At 37.3% G+C, this 19,980-nt stretch overlaps 1 protein-coding gene across 6 annotated transcripts in view; it reads left to right on the plus strand.

The window, feature by feature from the left end:
* Positions 1-19,980, plus strand: part of tweek (transmembrane protein KIAA1109 homolog tweek) — a 278,923-nt gene that overhangs the window by 56,649 nt on the left and 202,294 nt on the right. For 5 of the 6 annotated variants that reach the window (XM_069846680.1, XM_069846681.1, XM_069846682.1 and 2 more), the window contains exons 22-24: positions 3,185-3,375; positions 11,848-12,100; positions 19,286-19,545. In XM_069846680.1, coding sequence (XP_069702781.1) covers positions 3,185-3,375; positions 11,848-12,100; positions 19,286-19,545 — 704 coding nt within the window. The remainder of the gene's footprint in view (positions 1-3,184; positions 3,376-11,847; positions 12,101-19,285; positions 19,546-19,980) is intronic. The other variant, XM_069846685.1, reaches the window with a different exon arrangement.

Below are 19,980 nucleotides of genomic sequence, written 5' to 3' on the forward strand. Positions count from 1 at the left end.
AGTGTAAGTGTTGGTGCATCTGCTAATACTGCAGAAGGTGATATTCAACCTACAACTAGTGACCATACAAGTGATAACAAACATGAAGCATCCTACAGAATCATTATGGTACAGTTCTGTAGTTTACACAAAAATATTAGGATCTTGTTAACGGAAGTCGACAATACTTATTTGATATTAATGTAATTTTGCTGTACCTAGCTAAGCAAGGTACAGGTTTCAGAGGGCATAATGGATGTTTATTTTTTCATTGTGTTTGTATTTCTTCTTTTTGTTCATGTGGCCGCATTCATATGCTCAGTCCCATATTTAAGGATGGGCCAACTGAGCCCAGGCCTAGGGAGGCAAATTCTTAGGAGGGACAAAACTTTGAGAAATGAAAAATGATCGACCTGGAAATAAATTTTCGATATTTTCCTACGTCGCAGGTGCCTACTTTAGAAAGTAGCATATAACGGGTTTCTCACGTACAATGCAACTCGAGATCTTTGGCATTGCTCAGAAAGAATTAGCTTGGCAGGAAGGCAGCACTCACCGATTGCACAGCTGGCAGCCTCCCCCTGTTTCTCGTAACAAGATTAATCTTGCAGGCTCCTTAGCTGTAAACAGTGCGTGTTACTCAGCCTTGTTTAGTTTCGTTTGCTGTGTGACTGAGTACATGTTTGTTCATTCTTATTGTGTGTGGTTTAGTTTTACTATGTTATACACTAGAGAGCAATGAGTGTTTATTGTGTTAAACTGTGCAAGAACAGATTCGTATGTGGAATGTCAGTCTGCTTTTATACAGAAATTTCCCGGCATACATGTTCCAAATAAATCGATGATATGCAGATTACTAGAAAAATTTAGAGAGACTGGATCCGTGTTAAACATAAAGAAAACTAGAAAACCAAGCATTCTAACCGAAGAAAAATTAGACGAGATAGGAGCGACCTTAAGGTATGATCACACGTCGCTACTTTTGCAGCGCTGCAGTACGAAAAACTGCGCAACTCTTGTACTGCGACGTGTAAACAACGGTGCAACCCGAAAAGTAGTGGCTGCCGAACCTGCTGCCCGCTACTTTTCCATGCTGCGCGCAACTTAAAAGTAGCGACGTGTGAACAGGGTTCTCAGGGTTGCAGCCGCAGCATTTTTGATATCGGTTTTGTTGAAACTTTTGCTGCGGTTGCAACCAGTGTTACCACCCAAATGTGCCAATGATACTTTTATTGCTTGGATATATTTTAATGTTAAATGTGATGAAAATAAATTATTTGTAACAGTTATTAAATACACAACACAGTTTGAGCATAATTGGTGATGATACAATTCATTTTTAAAATTTTCCGTAGCGTAGTTCCAAACAGGAGGGTTGCCAACATTGATTACGTGAATATACTGTTGGTTATCATTTAAGTATATAGACGTTTTTAAAAGCTTTATAGTAAAAATAATGTCAATTTCTGAATACTAGATACGACAGAAAAGCAAATAATAGATAAGGAAGCTTTCGCATGAGTTTCTTAATAATGCGAACATAACCACAAAATGTATATTGAGAAGTCAACACGGAGATGGGAACCTGCAGCATGACTGCGGCTGCAAAAGTAGCGCCTTGCATGTGAACAGACTCGCAACCTCCAGCTGCAACTTTTGCAGCACTCGGGTTGCGCAGCACGAAAAGTAGCGTGCAGCGCGCTACTTTTGGCTTACATGTGAACACGACACGCAACTTTTGCAGCTGCAGTATAAAAGTAGCGCTGCAAAAGTAGCGATGTGTGACCGTACCTTTAGAAAGATTCGAGAAAATTGTTGCTTTGTTTAGCATTTCGGTGATTGTGATTTCAACAATTTCGGCAGCCAAAATTCGTCAAGTGTTTAATGTATTCAAAAGGTGCCAGGCTTTTCTAGTAGCAGAGGGACGTCATTTTAAGCACTTTCTGTAAATAAAGGTAAACTTAATCTAGCCACATTACTTCTTAAGGTACGGTCACACGTCGCTACTTTTGCTGCGCAACTTTTGTACTGCAGCTGCAAAAGTTGCGTGTCGTGTTCACACGTAAGTCAAAAGTAGCACGCTGCACGCTACTTTTCGTGCTGCGCAACCCGAGTGCAGCAAAAGTTGCAACTGGAGGTTGTGAGTCTGTTCACACACAGGGCGCTAATTTTGCAGCCGCAGTCATGCTGCAGGTTTCCATCTCCGTGTTGACTTCTCAATATATATTTTGTGGTTATGTTCGCATTATTAATAAACTCATGCGAAAGCTTACTTATCTATTATTTGCTTTTCTGTCCTAACTAGTATTCAGAAATTGGCATTGTTTTTACTATACAGCTTTTAAAAACGCCTATATACTTAAATGATAACCAACAGCATATTCACGTAATCAATGTTGGCAACCCTCCTGTTTGAAACTACGCTACGGAAAATTAAAAGAATGAATTATATCGTCAGCAAATATGCTCAGACTGTGTTGTGCATTTAAGAACTGGTACAAATAATTTATTTTCATCACATCTAACATTAAAATACATCCAAACAATAAAAGTATCATTGGCACATTTGGGTGGTAACACTGGTTGCAACTGCAGCAAAAGTTTCAACAAAACTGATATCAAAAATGCTGCGGCTGCAACCCTGAGAACCCTGTTCACATGTTGCTACTTTTAAGCTGCGTGCAGCATGAAAAAGTAGCGGGCAGCAGGTTCGGTAACCGCTACTTTTCGGGTTGCACTGTTGTTCACACGTCGCAGTACAAGAGTTGCGCAGTTTTTTGTACTGCATAGCTGCAAAAGTAGTGACGTGTGACCGTACCTTTAGTTTATGCACAAGAAACAAGCCAGGCTGTAACATGGCAACTGTGCTAGGCATATGCGATAGATGTGCCATGGGAGATGTGGGCAGGTGATTGCGTCATACGTGAGAAACCCTGTACTAATTTATTGTTACATGTTGCTTTTTGTTTATAGTTTGACTGCTAAATGTCTAAGATTTGCATAAGTTAGTTGGTGAAGGGGTGCAAATTTTTTTCGGACCCATGAGCATGAATACTTAAATATGGGGCTGCGTATGTTCATGATAACAGTACATATTGTGAATTAGCTTGTCATCCTATTGTGCCCCTCTCAACGAAATCGTTCTATCTCCTCCTATGCTTGTCTGTGTTATTTAATTGTATTTATGAGAATGTTGCTGTGGCAGGTGACTACAACAAACGAACGGAACTCAGGTGAGAGCCCTGGCACACTTGCTGGTGAACGATCACGTTCAGTAGCGGAGACAAACAAGGACAGTAGTTCGAGACTCAGCACCGCGTCACCCAGCCCTGTGAGCTGTTACGGTGACAAACGAGCTCTGGGACGCAGGTTCTCCTATACTTCGGCTAGCAATAGGCAAGTCCTGTAGTGCACTTCCTCCACAGTCCCAACTACCTCCTACTTACTGCATCCTGAGGGCATGAAACTCACCAGCTGCACATTCTATAACATCTTATGTAAAAACTGAAGAGGAATTCTCGTCACTGGAACTCCTGTCCTTGTACCATCTAGTCACACTGCAATTTTGTCACCTGGTTTTTTGGTCACTTCGACTTTTTGGTTACCCGATATTTTGGTCACCAGTACACATTTTGTTAAAAATAATAATTTATTTTGACAAGTAAAATATCCATAGGTACACTTTGAGAAATGTTACGTGATTAATGTTTCAAAATTGCCATACTGCATAAAATGTTACATGTTTCATATTGTGACGTAATTCACACAACAATGTTGCTTTTATTAACAACAGTAATGACTTCCTACAACTGCATTTATACACTCCCGTCAACAATGGGTATTTCACTCCACTCATCAACACATATTCCACAGACGACAATGACAATTCACTTGGATTTTTGAGAACAACAATGTACTGCTAACCTCAACTAATGTTCACAAAGCACTATTTACAACACAAAACTGTCAGTTCTCAGTTCACAGTTCTTTTGCCTTGGCTAGTTCTTCTAGCTCATTCACTCAAGTTCACAGTATATCGAACCTAAGACTTCTAGAAACAGTCCCCTGCACTCGAACTCAGGACTTTCAGGGACAGTCCACTGCACTCGAACTCAAGTCTCCCAACTGCATTGCTTCCGCCTGGACGCTGCTCAAGTTCACTCGCATGTCGAACCCTAGACTCCTGGGTGCTGCTGACTCACAAGTTGAGCTCGCTGTCCAATACTAACAACTGGCTGGCTCCTTCGCGTCTCCTATTTATCACTAAACCATAGTTTCCAGAAAGTACTGTTTCCAGTGTCTTCCACCTGTTACTCGCGGCTTCTGTTTCCGCATGTCTGTTCGGGAGGTTTCGTTCACCTCACACAGCGAAGCACCTACAGCTTTGCGTCCCCTTTTGCCTCGCGCCGTAGTGTTGGCCTTTCTCTCTCCGCGCACAGCTGCCAGTATCACGCAGCGCTCTCTCTTCTGCAGGACGTTCTTTTGATTCTCGACACGGCTGTCACAATATTTAAAAATTGCCACCTAAATTGTGTCCTATGGCTCTGAGGTACATCTTCTTTATAATCAGCGTATCATTCTCCGATTCTACTAATTCTTCTGTCTAAATCTCCACTTTCTTCTTTTTACGGGGTGGGAAGTACTTTCTTCTACCCGCTCGATATGTTCGTGAATCCTTCCAGCTTCACTTCGTAATAATCCTAGGAAATGGTATAATGATGGATGAGGCTTTCACTCGATATTTTGATCATCAGTATACATTTTCTTAAAAATAATAATTTATTTTGACAAATAAAATATTCATAGGTACACTGTATAAAATGTTGTTGTTGTTGTCTAGTGCCTTGCATCTGGCAATGAAGCCATTAGCAGTCGTGCTTTCCAATACTTTTGAACTGTAGTTTCTTCTGATCTTAATGCTTCACAGGTCTTCAAGTGGTCTTTATTCATTTCTGCTGGATCGTTACACAGGACACATACAGGTGAAGCTGAGATACCTATTCTGTAGAGATGACTTGCTAGACAGTCATGATTTGTCAATAGTCTGAAGGCTGCAACTGCTGTTTTCCTTGGTCTCTGGGGAATTATATCTGGGTTGGAAAGTAGTGTAATCCATTTTTTGTCTTTAGCATTTGATTCTATGTCTTGTAGGTATGGATGAGAAAATTTTGTAGTGATCAAGCGTTTTATTGAGGAATATGAGAAATTAAATTTAGACTTTTGTTTTATTGTTGTGCCTTTCTTTGCAAGTGTGTCTGCGGTTTCATTCTCCATGACTCCGCAGTGTGCTGGAATCCATTGAAGATGGACAATCTTATTAACTTTTTGGAGTTGTGTTAACATTTTGTAGCATTCTCTTATTTTTGTTGACTTCTTTGTAGCATTTGAACATATTCCCTGAATTGCAGCTTTAGAGTCTGAAAGAATTACTGTCTTGTTATATTTATTTAAGGGAAGATTTAATAATTGTCGGAGAGCAATGTGTATAGCCTCTATTTCACCATCATAATTTGTTGTGTCTCTGCCAACAGAATGATAAAAGGAAAAATGTGTACATGTAACCCCAGCTCCAGTAAGGTTTTCTGTGGTGGATCCATCAGTATATATGTGTAGCCATTCTTCTGTAGGGTATCTAGTATTGATCGTTTCCAGTGCTAGAAGTTTTTGTATTTGTATAAAATGTTATGTTATTAATGTTTCAAAATTGCCACATTGCATAAAATGTTACATGATTTTATGTTTCAAAATTGCCACCCAAATTGTGTCTGATGGCTCTGAGGCACATAAGAACATCACCATCTTTTTTATAATCAGGGTATTGTTCTGTGATCCTACTAATCCTTCTATCTAAATCCTAAATTTGTCCAATAAAACATTAATAAATTATTAAATGTGATTGGTGACAAGAATGCCAGTGACTAAAGTGTAATCAGTGGTTAGAATGCCGGTGACTAAAATGTGATCAGTGACAAGAAGGTATAATGACGACATCTCCAGTGACGAGAATTCCTAGATTCGTTTTTTGAGTTTTTCAAAAGTGGTTTTTTCTTGCTACTTACTGGTTACATCTTTACTGATATGTTGCTGAAGATGTAGACAGAAAGTAGTTGTGAAACCTTGGAAATAAAATAAAACACTGTTGACGCATCTGAAAGGTACACCACATGCCAGTTATCTTGAATGCCTTATAATCCCATAAAATTAACTCTACTGCTTTCATAATAATAAGCACAAAAATTTGAATTAATACACTGGATAATTGCTTTGCAGAAGATCATATAAAAGAAATCATCATCATCATCATCATCATCATCATCGGCATTACGGCCCTTATAGTTTAGCCTTAGCCTCCCTCAGAACATCCGACCAATCACTCCTGTCTAATGCTCGTGTTCTCCATCTTCTGATTCCAGCTTTTGTTAGGTCAGCCTGAACGTCATCCAGCCATCTCAATTTAGGTCGTCCGACTTTCCTTCTTCCTACCGGTAATGCATCTAGTAGAGCTTTGGGTGTGCGATTGTTCTCCATCCTGGCTACGTGTCCCAGCCACTCTAACCTTCTGAGTTTTATGTCAACAACAATGTTGTTATCTTTATATAATTCATATAACTCAGCATTTGTTTTAATTCGCCAAAACCCTTGCTCATAAGTAGGCCCAAAGATTTTCCGTAATACTTTCCGTTCCCAGGCATTTAAGATCTTAATTGCCCTTTCAGATAGAGTCCAGGTTTCACTTCCATATACTACTATTGGTTTAATAATAGTTTTATATATTCTTATTTTAGCTTTTCTTGAGATACACCTAGACTTCATAGTTTTATTCAATGCCCAAAGACCTTGATTCCCAGCTGCAATCTTCTCTTTTATATCAGTCATAACATCATTATTGTCTTTCACCATGGAACCCAGATACTTAAAACAGGAAACTCTATCAAAATCAGTATCATTTAAATTAATCTTATTAGAATTGTCATTATTCATATTATACATGTATTTAGTTTTATCACTGTTAATTTCCAGACCGGCTTTGATTGCTTCAGCTTCTATTTGTTTGAGTATTTCATCCATTGTACTTACATTGCGTGATAAGATAACAATATCGTCTGCATATGCCATATATTGTGCCGTTCTATTGATGATTGTACCTCCTGGCATATAAAAGAAATCACTTCCATAAATTCTGTTTTGTTATTCTCCTCCAATAACGTGTTTGGTGTCTTTCTTTTTAAAATTATTAAAAGCAATTATCCATGACTACATATTTCTTTGATAATGGGCATTAAATATTGTTTTCTATAATCTGTCTCATACCAAGACTTCAACTGTCACTCTATGAAGCTGTCAGGAATAACTGTCCACTTAGGACCTTGATAACATTCTTCTTCTGAGGTAACGACATTTTAATAATCCTGCTACAACATTTATTGCATTCTTTCCTGCGCTCGCTACTCTCACAACACACTTTCTTTCACGGTTTCTGTGTTCTGGAGCACTCACCACTGTGATGCAAGCTAATGCATAAAGATAGAACTTCTAAAATATTTATTTTAATAACAGCATGAAATAGTTTTGCATTTGAACTTTATTATGAGGATTAAGTGATTTGTTTTAGGGGAATTGTTATTTTAGTGCATGTACTAGTTTAATTGCTGAAAATTTTTATAGATTTTCCCTGCAGTTTTTCTTAATATTTTTGAAGCACAATTAGTACATAGTGAATTAGTTTTACATTCAAGTTTTAAAATCTCAAATAATTTTAACACTTTGTGTTGCAGCTTTTAGATTAGGTATATGGGACTTCCTAAAGTTCTTGTGCAGTTTGAATATTAACAATTTAAAATATTTTGAAGATAAAGAAATATGTGCAGAAGCTGCAAGAAGATAATTTATTCAAGTGTTTTTTGCATTTAATGTTAGAATTCTTTAAAACTTTAACATGTTAACCATTATTTTGGTTACAATTATCAAAAAAAATATTAATGTTGTATTTGGGGCGATGAGAAATTGCATCATGTTTAGAGTATGGAGGAGGAGGAGGAAGAAATCTAAAAGAAATGTCTGAGAGAATATCATCGAAATGATAGCTGTCCAAATCTTGGATTTAAAATGTCGCCATCCTAATCAATTCAAATGAACAAAAAAGAAAATGTAAATTAATGTTAAAAAAAATGCATAATGAAATTTTAAAAGAGAATATTCTGCGACAAGATTTGGTAGCTATCAAAACGATAAAAATTTATTGAAAATAAATAATATACATTGAATATTATAAAGATGAATAGAGATGGTGATTGATGATGTTCAATGAAGATTTTAAAATGGTTGATGCAATTGTCTGAAGAGTCTTATCAGGAACCTTTAATTTTCTGAGGATCTCCAATGTAAATTTGTTGGAAATTGTTCCTCGCGCACCAAACTTAAGTCCAATGACATTCCAATCTTGAATATTATATTTATGATTGAGATCATCACAGCATGGAAGGTAAATAGCGCGTTTGTCTTCATGTACCTGCTTTGGTTGATCTTCATTAATTTCGAATCTTACAGTGGGGTCAAGAATGAGACCAGTTTTTTTATCTCGGTCATTTATTATGATGTCAGCACACGTGTAGATCCTTCCATAGAAAGACATTGAACTTCCTCATATACTTCGTATTCACCATGTTCCCTTAATCTGTTAGCAATTATTGAGCGGACTGTGTTATGTCTGTCAATTCGCAGTAATTCACCCTGAGGGCAGAAATCTAGCACGTGGGGTAACGTTTCATGCTCATTGCATCTCCTGCAATAGGTATTGCTAAGGCTTCTACCGGGGAGAGATCTAACTGCGATAACATTGGTGCTCATTTTAATGGCGTCGGTGCGTGGGCATGGCCATGGGCATTATTTGTAGTTTTTTGAAAATAGTCCTACGCGATTCCCTAGATTTGGCACCTACTATTATTCTAATTACTCTTTTTTTGTAATAGAAATATACTGTTACTATCTGTGGAATTTCCCCAGAATATTATTCCAAAACTCATTACCGAGTGGAAGTATGCAAAGTATATTGTTTTTAAGGTATTGATATTTACTATCTTTTGCATAGATCTAATAGCAAAACATCCTGAATTTAGTTTGGGGGTAATTTCTTTAATATGATTTTTCAAATTTAACACATTACCGATTTATAAGCAGTCCGCCGAATTAGCTCTGTGGTAGCGTGTCTGCCTCCAGACTAGCCAGCCTGGGTTTGATTCCCGGCGGGGTCAGAAATTTTAATATAAAATTTCTACTTCGGAGACTAGGAGAGATGGCGGTGCACAACTTATAATCACTAAATTGTGCACCATTATGCCTGGGTTAAATCCCAAATCTCTCCGCAGTGCATATGAAGAGAAGGCATATGTCACTGTTGATAGGGATTCGTCTGTCGGCTGGGGATGTTAAGCCTGGCGGCCCCCTTGGTGCTATTCGTCAGGAGTAGGCTACGGGCCAGCACTGGGTTTCCCCTTCTCCCTTCCTCATCTTCATCATCATCACTCATTCCCGACACTACACTTACACGAACACTTACACACATACACTCACCCTAGTACACGACATAACTCTTCACAGATACACATCATGTACAGTGTGACCTGCCGAAGTGGTGTACAACTAGAAAATGGGTCACAGTTCTGCCATCTATCTGCAGCATGCGGAACCCCAATCACGCAAGTGAAGTGGGTGGGCATTGGATACACACACACCGATTTATAAGCCAAGAAATTTGGTTGTTATTGTTTCTATTAGGCCTCTATTGTTATTGTTAATTATTGCGCTTGAAATTTGCGAAGTTGAATTTGGGCAGGATTATTATCATATCTTCCCACACACTTATTTCAATTGTCAACATTGTTAAATGGCGTTTGGTTTAGCAGTACATGTGTCAGAATCACGTTCAAATGTGATTAGTGTATAGTTTGTGCGTCTTATATTTTCAGTTCTGAAAATGAGTACCATTAAAGGTATGAGATTGTGATCCTTTATTTGCAGCAAAAAACTTAAAATTATCAAATATGGGAAGGAACATGGAAATCGTGCTACAGCCCGTAAATTTGATGTAAGGAAAGTTGCATCAGAAACTCGTGGAAAAAGACGGAATGATTATTAATGTTATAATTTGTGTGTGTGTTTTTTTTTTTTTTTTTTTTTTAACCTTTCAGAAGTGGGGTGCATGGCTTATTTGAGAGTGTGGAGTATTCGATAAAATACGTAATTAGGGGCTAATGTTGATGGGCTAAAAATATCTGAAAAATGTCTAATAAAATGCCCTTGTATTTATAACATCATTTGCTGAATCCTAATGAGTTCCAGTGCTGTCTATTGGTTTGCTGTTATGGTGGGGTACAGTATGTTGATGATGATGATGATGATGATGATGATGATGATGATGATGATGATGATGATGACGATGACAATAACATCGAAATTAGTCAATCATGTACAATAATATCATTTTTTTTAAATGCTAACACAATGAAGTCATTATTTATTAATTTAAATAATTTAATAGTTAATAGATTGTATAAGAGTTAGAGGAAGTGCAAAGAAAGCTTGCCCATTTGACTGATACGCAGAGAACGATATTTGGTCCTCATGCTGCCATGCTCGTTACAGGGCTGCTATGAATCACCTAATGCTGATTACAGGGCGCATTCGAAAGTGCGGTCTTGAGCTGTTGGTATCGTGGAGTGTTGCTGTGCAGAGCGGGTAGAAGCCAGCGTGTGCGTTACATATTCTGCGTTTTATCCCTGATATCAGGGGTTTTATGTAGTTCAAAGTGTGTTTGTTAAATAACAGAGTTCTGTATAACATTCTATGTACTTAACAATGCCCCTGTTTCGCTCTGAATTAGGAAGTACTAATAAAACGTTACACAGTCAAACTAGAGAATTATTTATAACGTTTATAAATGTATGAAAAACGAAACAGGCTCCGGTCATAACATAAGGAGTATATACAGATTAAAATAAACCGACCATAGTACAGATTAAAATAAACCGACCATAGTACCCTAGTTATCGAAACATTTTAATAAAATCATATAGTATTAGTGTTTTATTACAACGTCAAATATCAATTGTTACACGATTACATATTTCTTGTAACATCTTTGTCATTTCATTCAGTGATTTTTGTGTAAAAAAATTCGTACTTCTGTATTTTCAACAATGTTAAGGTTTACATTACATTACACGCGCTGTGGTAAATCTGACTCGAAACATCAAGTCAGCAGACGACTGAGAACTGCCAATCAAATCGAAGCGAGGTCGAGTGCATCCGAACGTTTCCGAAAGTTCGCACAGCTTTCCGTGGCAAGCTCTTCTTGCGTCACCTCTACAAGAGAGTACACAAGAATGAAAATTCTGTGTTTATTGAATTTCACAGCTTTATTGTTGAAGTCCTGTAAGAAACGTAATTAATTTAATTATTTTTGAAAATTAAATAAATGGTGTGAAGTGTTGATATTTCTTGTATATAATTTTGTCCGAAGTTATGATATGATATGGCTAGTTTTTATTTTCGTAATTAATTGTCTTTATAAAATGGGTTTATTTGAATTACTTATCATCATTTCAGTATCCATAATAGTTATGTGGAAAGAATTACTGTAAATGAATAAATAAGTAAAAATAAATTGATAAGTCAATGACATGATCAGTTGGTCAAACTTTTCTGAAATATTTTATACATATTTCTTATATCTCTCACAGAAGTCCATTTGTTGATACTTTAAACTGCACAAGTATTTTGAAAGTTCCCAAGCTCTTGAAAGCAGTTAGAACTTTGGTTTAAGTTTGTATGATTACATTGAATAATAGAGGTTTGCATGCATTCCAACAGAAGTGGGAACAACGCCACGACACGGGATGTCCCATATGCTCGCCTAGTGGACAATAGCCCAACCAACCTTTTGCCTCCAAAACTTGATAGCGATTCCATGCTGAATGCAGAACGCAGCAAGTCCATACTGAGTGTTCCCGAGACAGAGGGCGCACCCAAGAGTAGCATCTCAGACTCTAAGCTGGCTGTTGACTACTTCAACACACCCCCCACCAAAGAGAGCTACCAGCAAGGAACCTCCAATGTTGTACTGGTGTGTGCCTGCCTACCTGCCTGCCATTGTTATGCTTACATTGATAGGAGATATTTCTAGTGTTTGCAACAGACAGCGAGCCTTAAAGGGAAGGGAAGAGGTCATTCAAATTACATCTGATCATATCTTTATCAGAGCTAACGTTAATTTTATGAAAATGCTGTTTGAAATTATGTAGTTCAGAATTCCAGAAACTTCCAGTGCGTTCACGCATACACATATTCACTCACTGTCTCTCTCTCTCTCTTCCCTCTCTCTCTCTTCCTTCGTCCCTCTTCCTCCCTCTCTTTTCCTCCCTCTTTCTTCCTCTCCTCCCTCTCCATTGCTCCCCCTCTCCCTCCCATTCCCCTCTCACCTTTTCTATCTTATGCTCTTAGTCGTGGCTTCAGTTTTCGCTTGGACTGATTACTTGTTTGGGTTTCCTTCTCTCCTCTCTTGAGTTTTTTCCAATTGTAAGGCAAATATGAGGTTATCCGATGCCGAATTCTGGATGCATCTTTGTAAAATACCATCTCACTGTCATCAGACTTTGGATTTTTACGCTCTGAAATTAACTTTAGGTGCCTGAAATAGGCTCACAAGCAGACATTATGATGGGGACAGATAAAAAAGTTTTTATGCTCGACCATGCCGAAATGTAGTAATTATACACCTGGTAGCAGTCCTTTAATGCATGTCATTAAAGTACACCTACTCATTAAAGTTCAGGAGTTCCACCAATCAGAAAACACCATTGTAGCAATATGAAAGCGCAAGTATCAATTATTCTCGGATATGCAATCGAAAGACAACTAGCGAAATGTCACGGAGTCTGGAAATCCGATACTGTCGCAGAAGGTTATGTTTTGTTACTATAATAATTAGCGTTAATTGTAAATAATATTCAAATAAATTCAATTTGTCATCTCGTTTTTCAATGTCTAAATCAATTTCAAGGTTATATCAAGATTAATGTTCATTTTACTCTCTAGATTATATCAAGGTCAATGACATTTGTTCCTCGGAAAAAATAAATACTTTCACGTCTGCGCACATCTCACAATTTACGAGATATTGCACAAGGTCAGTTCCGCTCCCCAGTCAGATAAGAATAACATGAATACTTATGAATAATTTCAAGTTAGAAACATGGTCGAGCATAAAAAGTTGTATGAAACTTGCCTATAATAGTAATTAAGATGCTCGTATGAAAATTATGAAACGAGCTTGCGCTCGTTTCATAAACATACTCGCGTCTTAATTACTACCATTATAGGCTCGTTGCATAATGTACTATTTTTTTCTTCCACCATGTTAATAATGTCAAAACAAGTACTTATACAAATTTTGGCCACTTGAATGAAATTACAACGGCATGGCGCATCCTCAGGTTGCGGATAGAGGAGACGGCCTCCAGATATGGAGGGTAGCTGCGAATATATTGAATAAGCAGTCGTGGACAGCTGATAAGGGGTGGTCCTCCAGCTTGGGGGTTGGGCGAAGGGCTAACAACCCATCATCGTAAAAAACAGCTTGTTACGAAACCAAACACTAAACCTCGGAATGGATTTGAGGGAGGTGGGATATGATGATAGAGACTGGATTAATCTTGCTCAGGATAGGGACCGATGGTGGGCTTATGTGAGGGTGGCAATGAACCTCCAGGTTCCTTGAAAGCCATAAGTAAGTAAGTAAAAATAGCAATTACAAGGACCGTAAAAAATAAGTTTCTCTGAAAGAAAGAAAACACAATTTAATTGAAAAAATTTATTGTAACAGATACAATAGCTGGTGAGCTATTTTTCAACATATTCCCCACTGAAATTGAGGTATTTGTCATACTGTGGGATCAACAGAGAGGGGCAGACGGCTGATATGCGCTGCTTCCGATCCCAGGTGGTAGATTTCTACGACACAGGGATACAAAATTGATCTGACTGTATGGCAAATGTCTCATGTGTTCCAATAAATCTTTCTATGAAGTTTTGTTTTCTCTATCTAAACGACCCCAGAGAAACTTATTTTTTACAGCCCTCGTAATTGTGTTCAAGTGGCCAAAATTTGTATAAGCACTTATTTTGACATTGTTAACATTGTGGAAGAAAAACAAAATAATTGTTTTATCTGCCCCCATGAGAACGTTTGCTTGTCAATGAAACTATAAAATAGACTCTTAAAAATTAGAAACAGGGTTTAAAAATTATATGTAAAATGACATTTCAACACATTTTACTTAAATTGAATACCTACTGTTATTAGTTGAGTGTTGTTTTATAAAAATCTTGTCCTTCAGAAATTTATTTAAACAACACTGTATTTCCCTAGTTGTACACCAGGGTGAACTGTAAGTAATGTAATTAATTTCAGGGGGATATTCTTTGAGATATTTCAAACAAAATGTTTAATACAGTTTCGCTCGTTTTTGCATCCTTTTCTAGATAAAAATTATTTAGTATGAAAACATTTCATAGCATGTTTTGGGATACCCATTAATTTAATTCCCAATATACTCAGTCAATTTAAGGCAGGGTTGTCAGACACAGCCTAAACGGAGCGGAGCGCTCCACTATAACTCGTTGCGTTGCCCGGTGCTTCCACAGACATAAGCAAGTTCACGCTCCGACTGGACGTCTCTAGCACCACAACCGGTTTCGGAGCTTACAACTCTGACACTACTGATTTAAAGGAACAGTGTATTAAGATAATATATGTTTGGAAGAATTTTAATTTTGTCCTTTAAATGTGCAGAAATTTAATCTCAACAAATGTAACATTGTAAAATTCCTTTTCAGAATGAAATATTACATTTGTTCAAATCAAATTTCTGCACTTTAAAGGACAAAATTATAATTCTTTCAGTTATTTATTGTCATAATACACTGCTCTCTTAAATCGACTGAGCATATTGTGAATTAAATCAATCATCATCATCATCATCCTTCACGAATTAGGCCTCTGTAGACCTGTTTCGGCCCCATCTAGCAGTCTTCTTAACGGTCTTCCTAGTCGACGATGTCCTCTAGGTTTATATTGCATCATAATTTTTGGGATTCTTGAATTTTCCATTCTTCTTACATGATCTAGCCAATTGAATTTGTATCTGGTGATTTTTTCTTCTACTGACTCTACTTCTAATTGTTCTAAAATTTCTTCATTCCTTTTTCGGTCTAAAAGAGTATATCCTGCTGTTCTCCTGAAAAATTTCATTTCCGTTGCTTTGATTCTGTTCATGTCTTTTTTCTTTAATGTCCAAATCTCGCTTCCGTATAGAAGGGTGGGTAATGCTAGTGTATTATATATTTTTATTCTTGTAGATTTTTGTACTAATTTAGCTTTTAATGTATTGTTTATTATTCCTAGAATTTGTGTAAATTTGGTAATTTTCTTGTTCACATCTTTTTCATTTTGATAAGATATTTCACAACCCAGATAATTGAAATTTTGCACTTGTTCGAGGCATTGGTTATTGTGTATTATCTTACTTCTCACTGGGTCTTGTCCTAAAAATGCCATTACTTTTGATTTTTGTGCTGAAATTTCCATCCCAAAATCTTTTAATATTTCATTTAATGTATACAATCCTCTTTGTAAATTCTTATACTGCTTGTTTGAGGCTTGAAAGTAATGTAGTAGTAAGAATTAAATCAATGACTTTCCCAAACCATGCTATGAAATATTTTCTATAAAACAGTTTTTATCTCGAAAAAGAAGCAGAAATGAGCAAAATTGTATTAAACTGTTTCCTTTGAAATATCTCAAAGAATGACCCCCTGAAATTAAAGATATTACGGTTCACCTTGTATAGAAAGTGGCATACTAAAATGGAATGGAAATATGCAGTGATGATGAAAAAGTGAATCATTATTTTTTTTCCTCAAATTTAAGTCTACTTTAAGATTCATTCATTTTAACCTCATATACTTTCCATAATTGCACTCAATACAGAACCAGTAATTTTTCATAATCTTTGAGAGACAGTTTACACTTTTTGTCTGTTAGCACAAGTTTGTAGGCAGAAAACGAATGCTTACTATCTACTGGTATCATGGAAGGGAGCATATTTTAATTTTATTTTGAAGCTGTTTGTATTAGAAAATCGCATTTTCCCATTTTGTTACACTTCCCTGTGAAACACTCGCTGCTGCATTGAGATCACTAAATCCAGGATTCTTCTAACAGGAGTAACTTTACTTTTATACACTGACAGTGCATACATTTGCAGTTACATAACATGAATTTGCAATTCATATGTACACACACACACACGCACATACACACACATGTATCAGAAATATCTCCAAGATCTCTGAAAAATTAAAAGTTTTCTTAATCAGTATCTTTATATTTAGAAGCGGTTAGAATTCAAAATATAAACATGAAAGAAGAAACAAAAGTCTGGATTTGTATAAGTACTAGATGGTTCAACAAGTAATGCACGTCATTTTTTTTCTCATTCAAATTCGTGTTATTACAAATCCAAATATACCACATTATTCCCCAATTAATTAGCTACCTTTTTCCAAGTAGAATCCATTCAAATCTATGGCTTTACGCCACCTAGATGTTAGAGCATGTATGCCATCTCGGTACTATTCAGCTGGTCTTCTCTCAACCATGTAAAATAATCCGTGGCACTACAGCCCGTGAAGGCCTAGACCGACCAGCCGACTGCTGGCCTCACGCCCACATACCAAAGCAGAGGTGGACGATCATCCAACCAGAATGGAGGTATTGTGTGGTTAGCACGATGATCCCCCCAACCGTTATAGCTGGTATTCGCAACCGGATTTCATGAGAAAATTTCTTCCCCCATGAGGATTCGAACCAGCCCGCATTCCGTAATGCGAGTCCTAGGCGGGATGCCTTAGACTGCGACGCCACGGCGCGGGACTTCTCTCAGCCACGTACTGACGTCTTCTATGACCTGCTCATCATCGTCATATCGCTTCCCAAGGATCGCATCCTTCAGGGGACTAAACAAATGAAAGTCAAATGGTGCGAGATCTGGACTGTAAGGCGGATGAGGAAGAACAGTCTACCCAAGTTTTGTGATTTCTTGACGAGTGTGCACGCTTGTGTGTGGCCTTGCATTGTCATGGAGAAGTAGGATTTTGTTGACATCTTTATGGGGACAAACGCACCTAAATCGTCTCTTAAACTTCTTCAGAGTGTTGATTAAACCTATCGGCGCGTTCAACTGTCTGTGGTGTTACAGCAGCAAGTGGTCATCCTGAGTGTGGAAGATCTGACAGCCTTGCTTTACCTCGTTCTGTCACTGACACTGCTAACCCAATGACTGACAGTACTCCTATCCACTGTGCCTGTGAATGCTTGCTTTGGTTTCCTGCTCTGCAAAGAGAAATTAAATCACAGGCTCTCTGCTTTGTACGTGTTTCACGTGCAGTCGCCATTTTAAAACTAAACTACATCACAACCATCTAAGGCCCGTAACACACTTGAAGAGTTTTCGTTAGCGAGAAATGTGTTGCGCGAAAGAGGCGAAGAGCCTTCCTCCACACACTTGGCGAGTTCTCGCTATCACAGATCACACCTCGCTATGGTCATCTATGCACTGCCTTCATGCAGAGACCATTTTTCTAATTATAGTAATCACTCGTTGGGGGAAATATTATAGGTTATGTATTTACGTATATTGTCGTACTTAAATATATAACCTGTAAGTATATTGTCGTACTTTACAAATTACGTATGAATGCTATGTTGAATCTGAGTCTTCAGATGATGAGGAAATGGAGTTACGTGAACATATTATTTTGTTAATGAAAAGAAAAAGTAGGCCTAAAATTAAAGCCAGAAATATCTGAAAATCACATTGTATCTTACGAAAATAAGGGCGAGTTTTGGACATTGGTTTCGATTTGAATGATGATATGTTTAGGCATTATTTCAGGTTGAATGGACCATAGTTTTTTGCCATTCATGATATGATAAAGGATTATTTGCTATGTTCTAATTAAAATTATGTAAACTGTTAAGACATATAGATACATTATTTCAAATGTTTAATTAATACTATTAAATCTCATCAAAATAAAATATGTTGTTGTTGTTTTCTAATGCCAGGCGTTTGACAATAAAGTCATTTGACCTCTTGCACTCCAATATTTTTCAAAGATATTATCATGACCAGCCAATGAAGCACAGTTCAAAATAAAATATAGCCCTATTTATTTTCAGATAATCTGATATTTGTCTCCAGATTTCATGTTTTTATAGTTTTTCATCCCGTGTATCATATAAATAGGCCTACGGGTGACATCGTACAAGTTCGATAAGTTTCTGACTGCAATTATGAACCATCTTTTCTCATTTTCAAATAAAAACAATACAATTTATCGCCACCTGTGATATCTTTTTCTACATTCAATCGTCATAAAGAGTATAAATATCAAACATCTTTGATAAATGTGTCAAGAAAATTCGCTGAGCTACCGATTCCAGCGAGAAACTCGCGCGAGGTTTTTTGCCTCGAACGAGAATCTCTTCCAGTGTGTGGACGTCCATTTGAATCCATGTTATCAATCTTTGAATTTTTTCGCAACACATTTCTTGCTAGCGAAAACTCTTCAAGTGTGTTACGGGCCTAACGGAAAATAGCAAAACTACAGTATATGACGAAATGCAGGGAGCTTTAAAGGTGATATTTATAAAATCGTTATTTTCCAATGAAAGGCAGCCGAGAAAAAAAAATGATGTGCATTACTTATTGAACCACCCACGTAAATATAATGCTTGGACTTAACTACAAGGAGAGATAATTATGACAATGCAAGGCCACACACAAGTGTCTTGATTTATTTTGGGTTTAAACTATGCTACTAACTTCTGTAAGTAAGTTAAATTATAAATCATAAATTCCAATTTAAAGTTAAAATGTTTCTTAAGTGACTGACTATAACAGGATGGTGCTTTAAGAAATGAAAAGCAATCTTGCTGATCTTGGGAACTCGTGTTATACTGGATAGTTAGAAAGCTTTTGAACCTCAGCACTTGTTAGATGTAGCACACCTCCAATAGATCCTATTATTTGAAATTCCTAACCTGAATGTCATCCAGTGATTGAATCTAACATAAGGTATGCAAAGATGGCTGTCTCAGCAGTTACTGAATGCTTTGGAACCAGACATGTGTGCCAGTTTGAGTGTTGCTGGTTGTGGTTGACCGTGCACTTAATTTGCTTATTAGGTCACTAAGCCTACTCTTTCCTCGGAGGTTAATCCGTCAGAATCACACCATTCCTTATCTATGGATAACGCAGAAGAAAATCTCCGCAAAGAAGTGCAGCGAACAGTGTCCATGAGCAGTGAGAATCATTCGGAGGCATTCTATTCTGCCGACGAGGATATCAGCCAGCAAGTCGGGATGTCCGCCAGTCGCACTTCCTCACTGCGTCATTCCATCACCCTGACACGCCAGGATAGTAGTGGGAGTAACACTGCCAACAGGTAAGCAGTCTTCTGAATAGAAAGCAGGCGTTGCTGTTGTGTGTTATGTTCATTCTTCAGATACGGTAATTTTGAATCTGTGGATTTCATTAAAGCATTCATTGTTCTAAATTGGATCCTGCATGCATATTTCATTCTGCCAATGTTTGAAGTGAAGTGAAGTCTTAAACTGGAAGCTCCTTTGTAATTTTTTCTTTTTTACTTACTTCTTCTCTTTTTCTTTCTTTCTTCCTTTCTTTTCCCTTTCTTTTTTCTTTCTTTCTTCCTTTTCTTCTCCCATTCTTTCTTTTTCCCTTTTATTCTTTCTTTCGTTCTTCTTTTCTTTCTTTCACCCTTTCTATCTTTTCCCTTTCTTTTTCCTTCTTTTTCTTTCATTCTCTCTCCCTTTCTTACGTTTTTTCTTCCTTTCTTTCTTCCTATCATTCTTTCTTTCTT

Source organism: Periplaneta americana, chromosome 15 (assembly GCF_040183065.1).
Source record: "Periplaneta americana isolate PAMFEO1 chromosome 15, P.americana_PAMFEO1_priV1, whole genome shotgun sequence".
In the NCBI taxonomy this organism is placed as follows: domain Eukaryota; kingdom Metazoa; phylum Arthropoda; class Insecta; order Blattodea; family Blattidae; genus Periplaneta; species Periplaneta americana.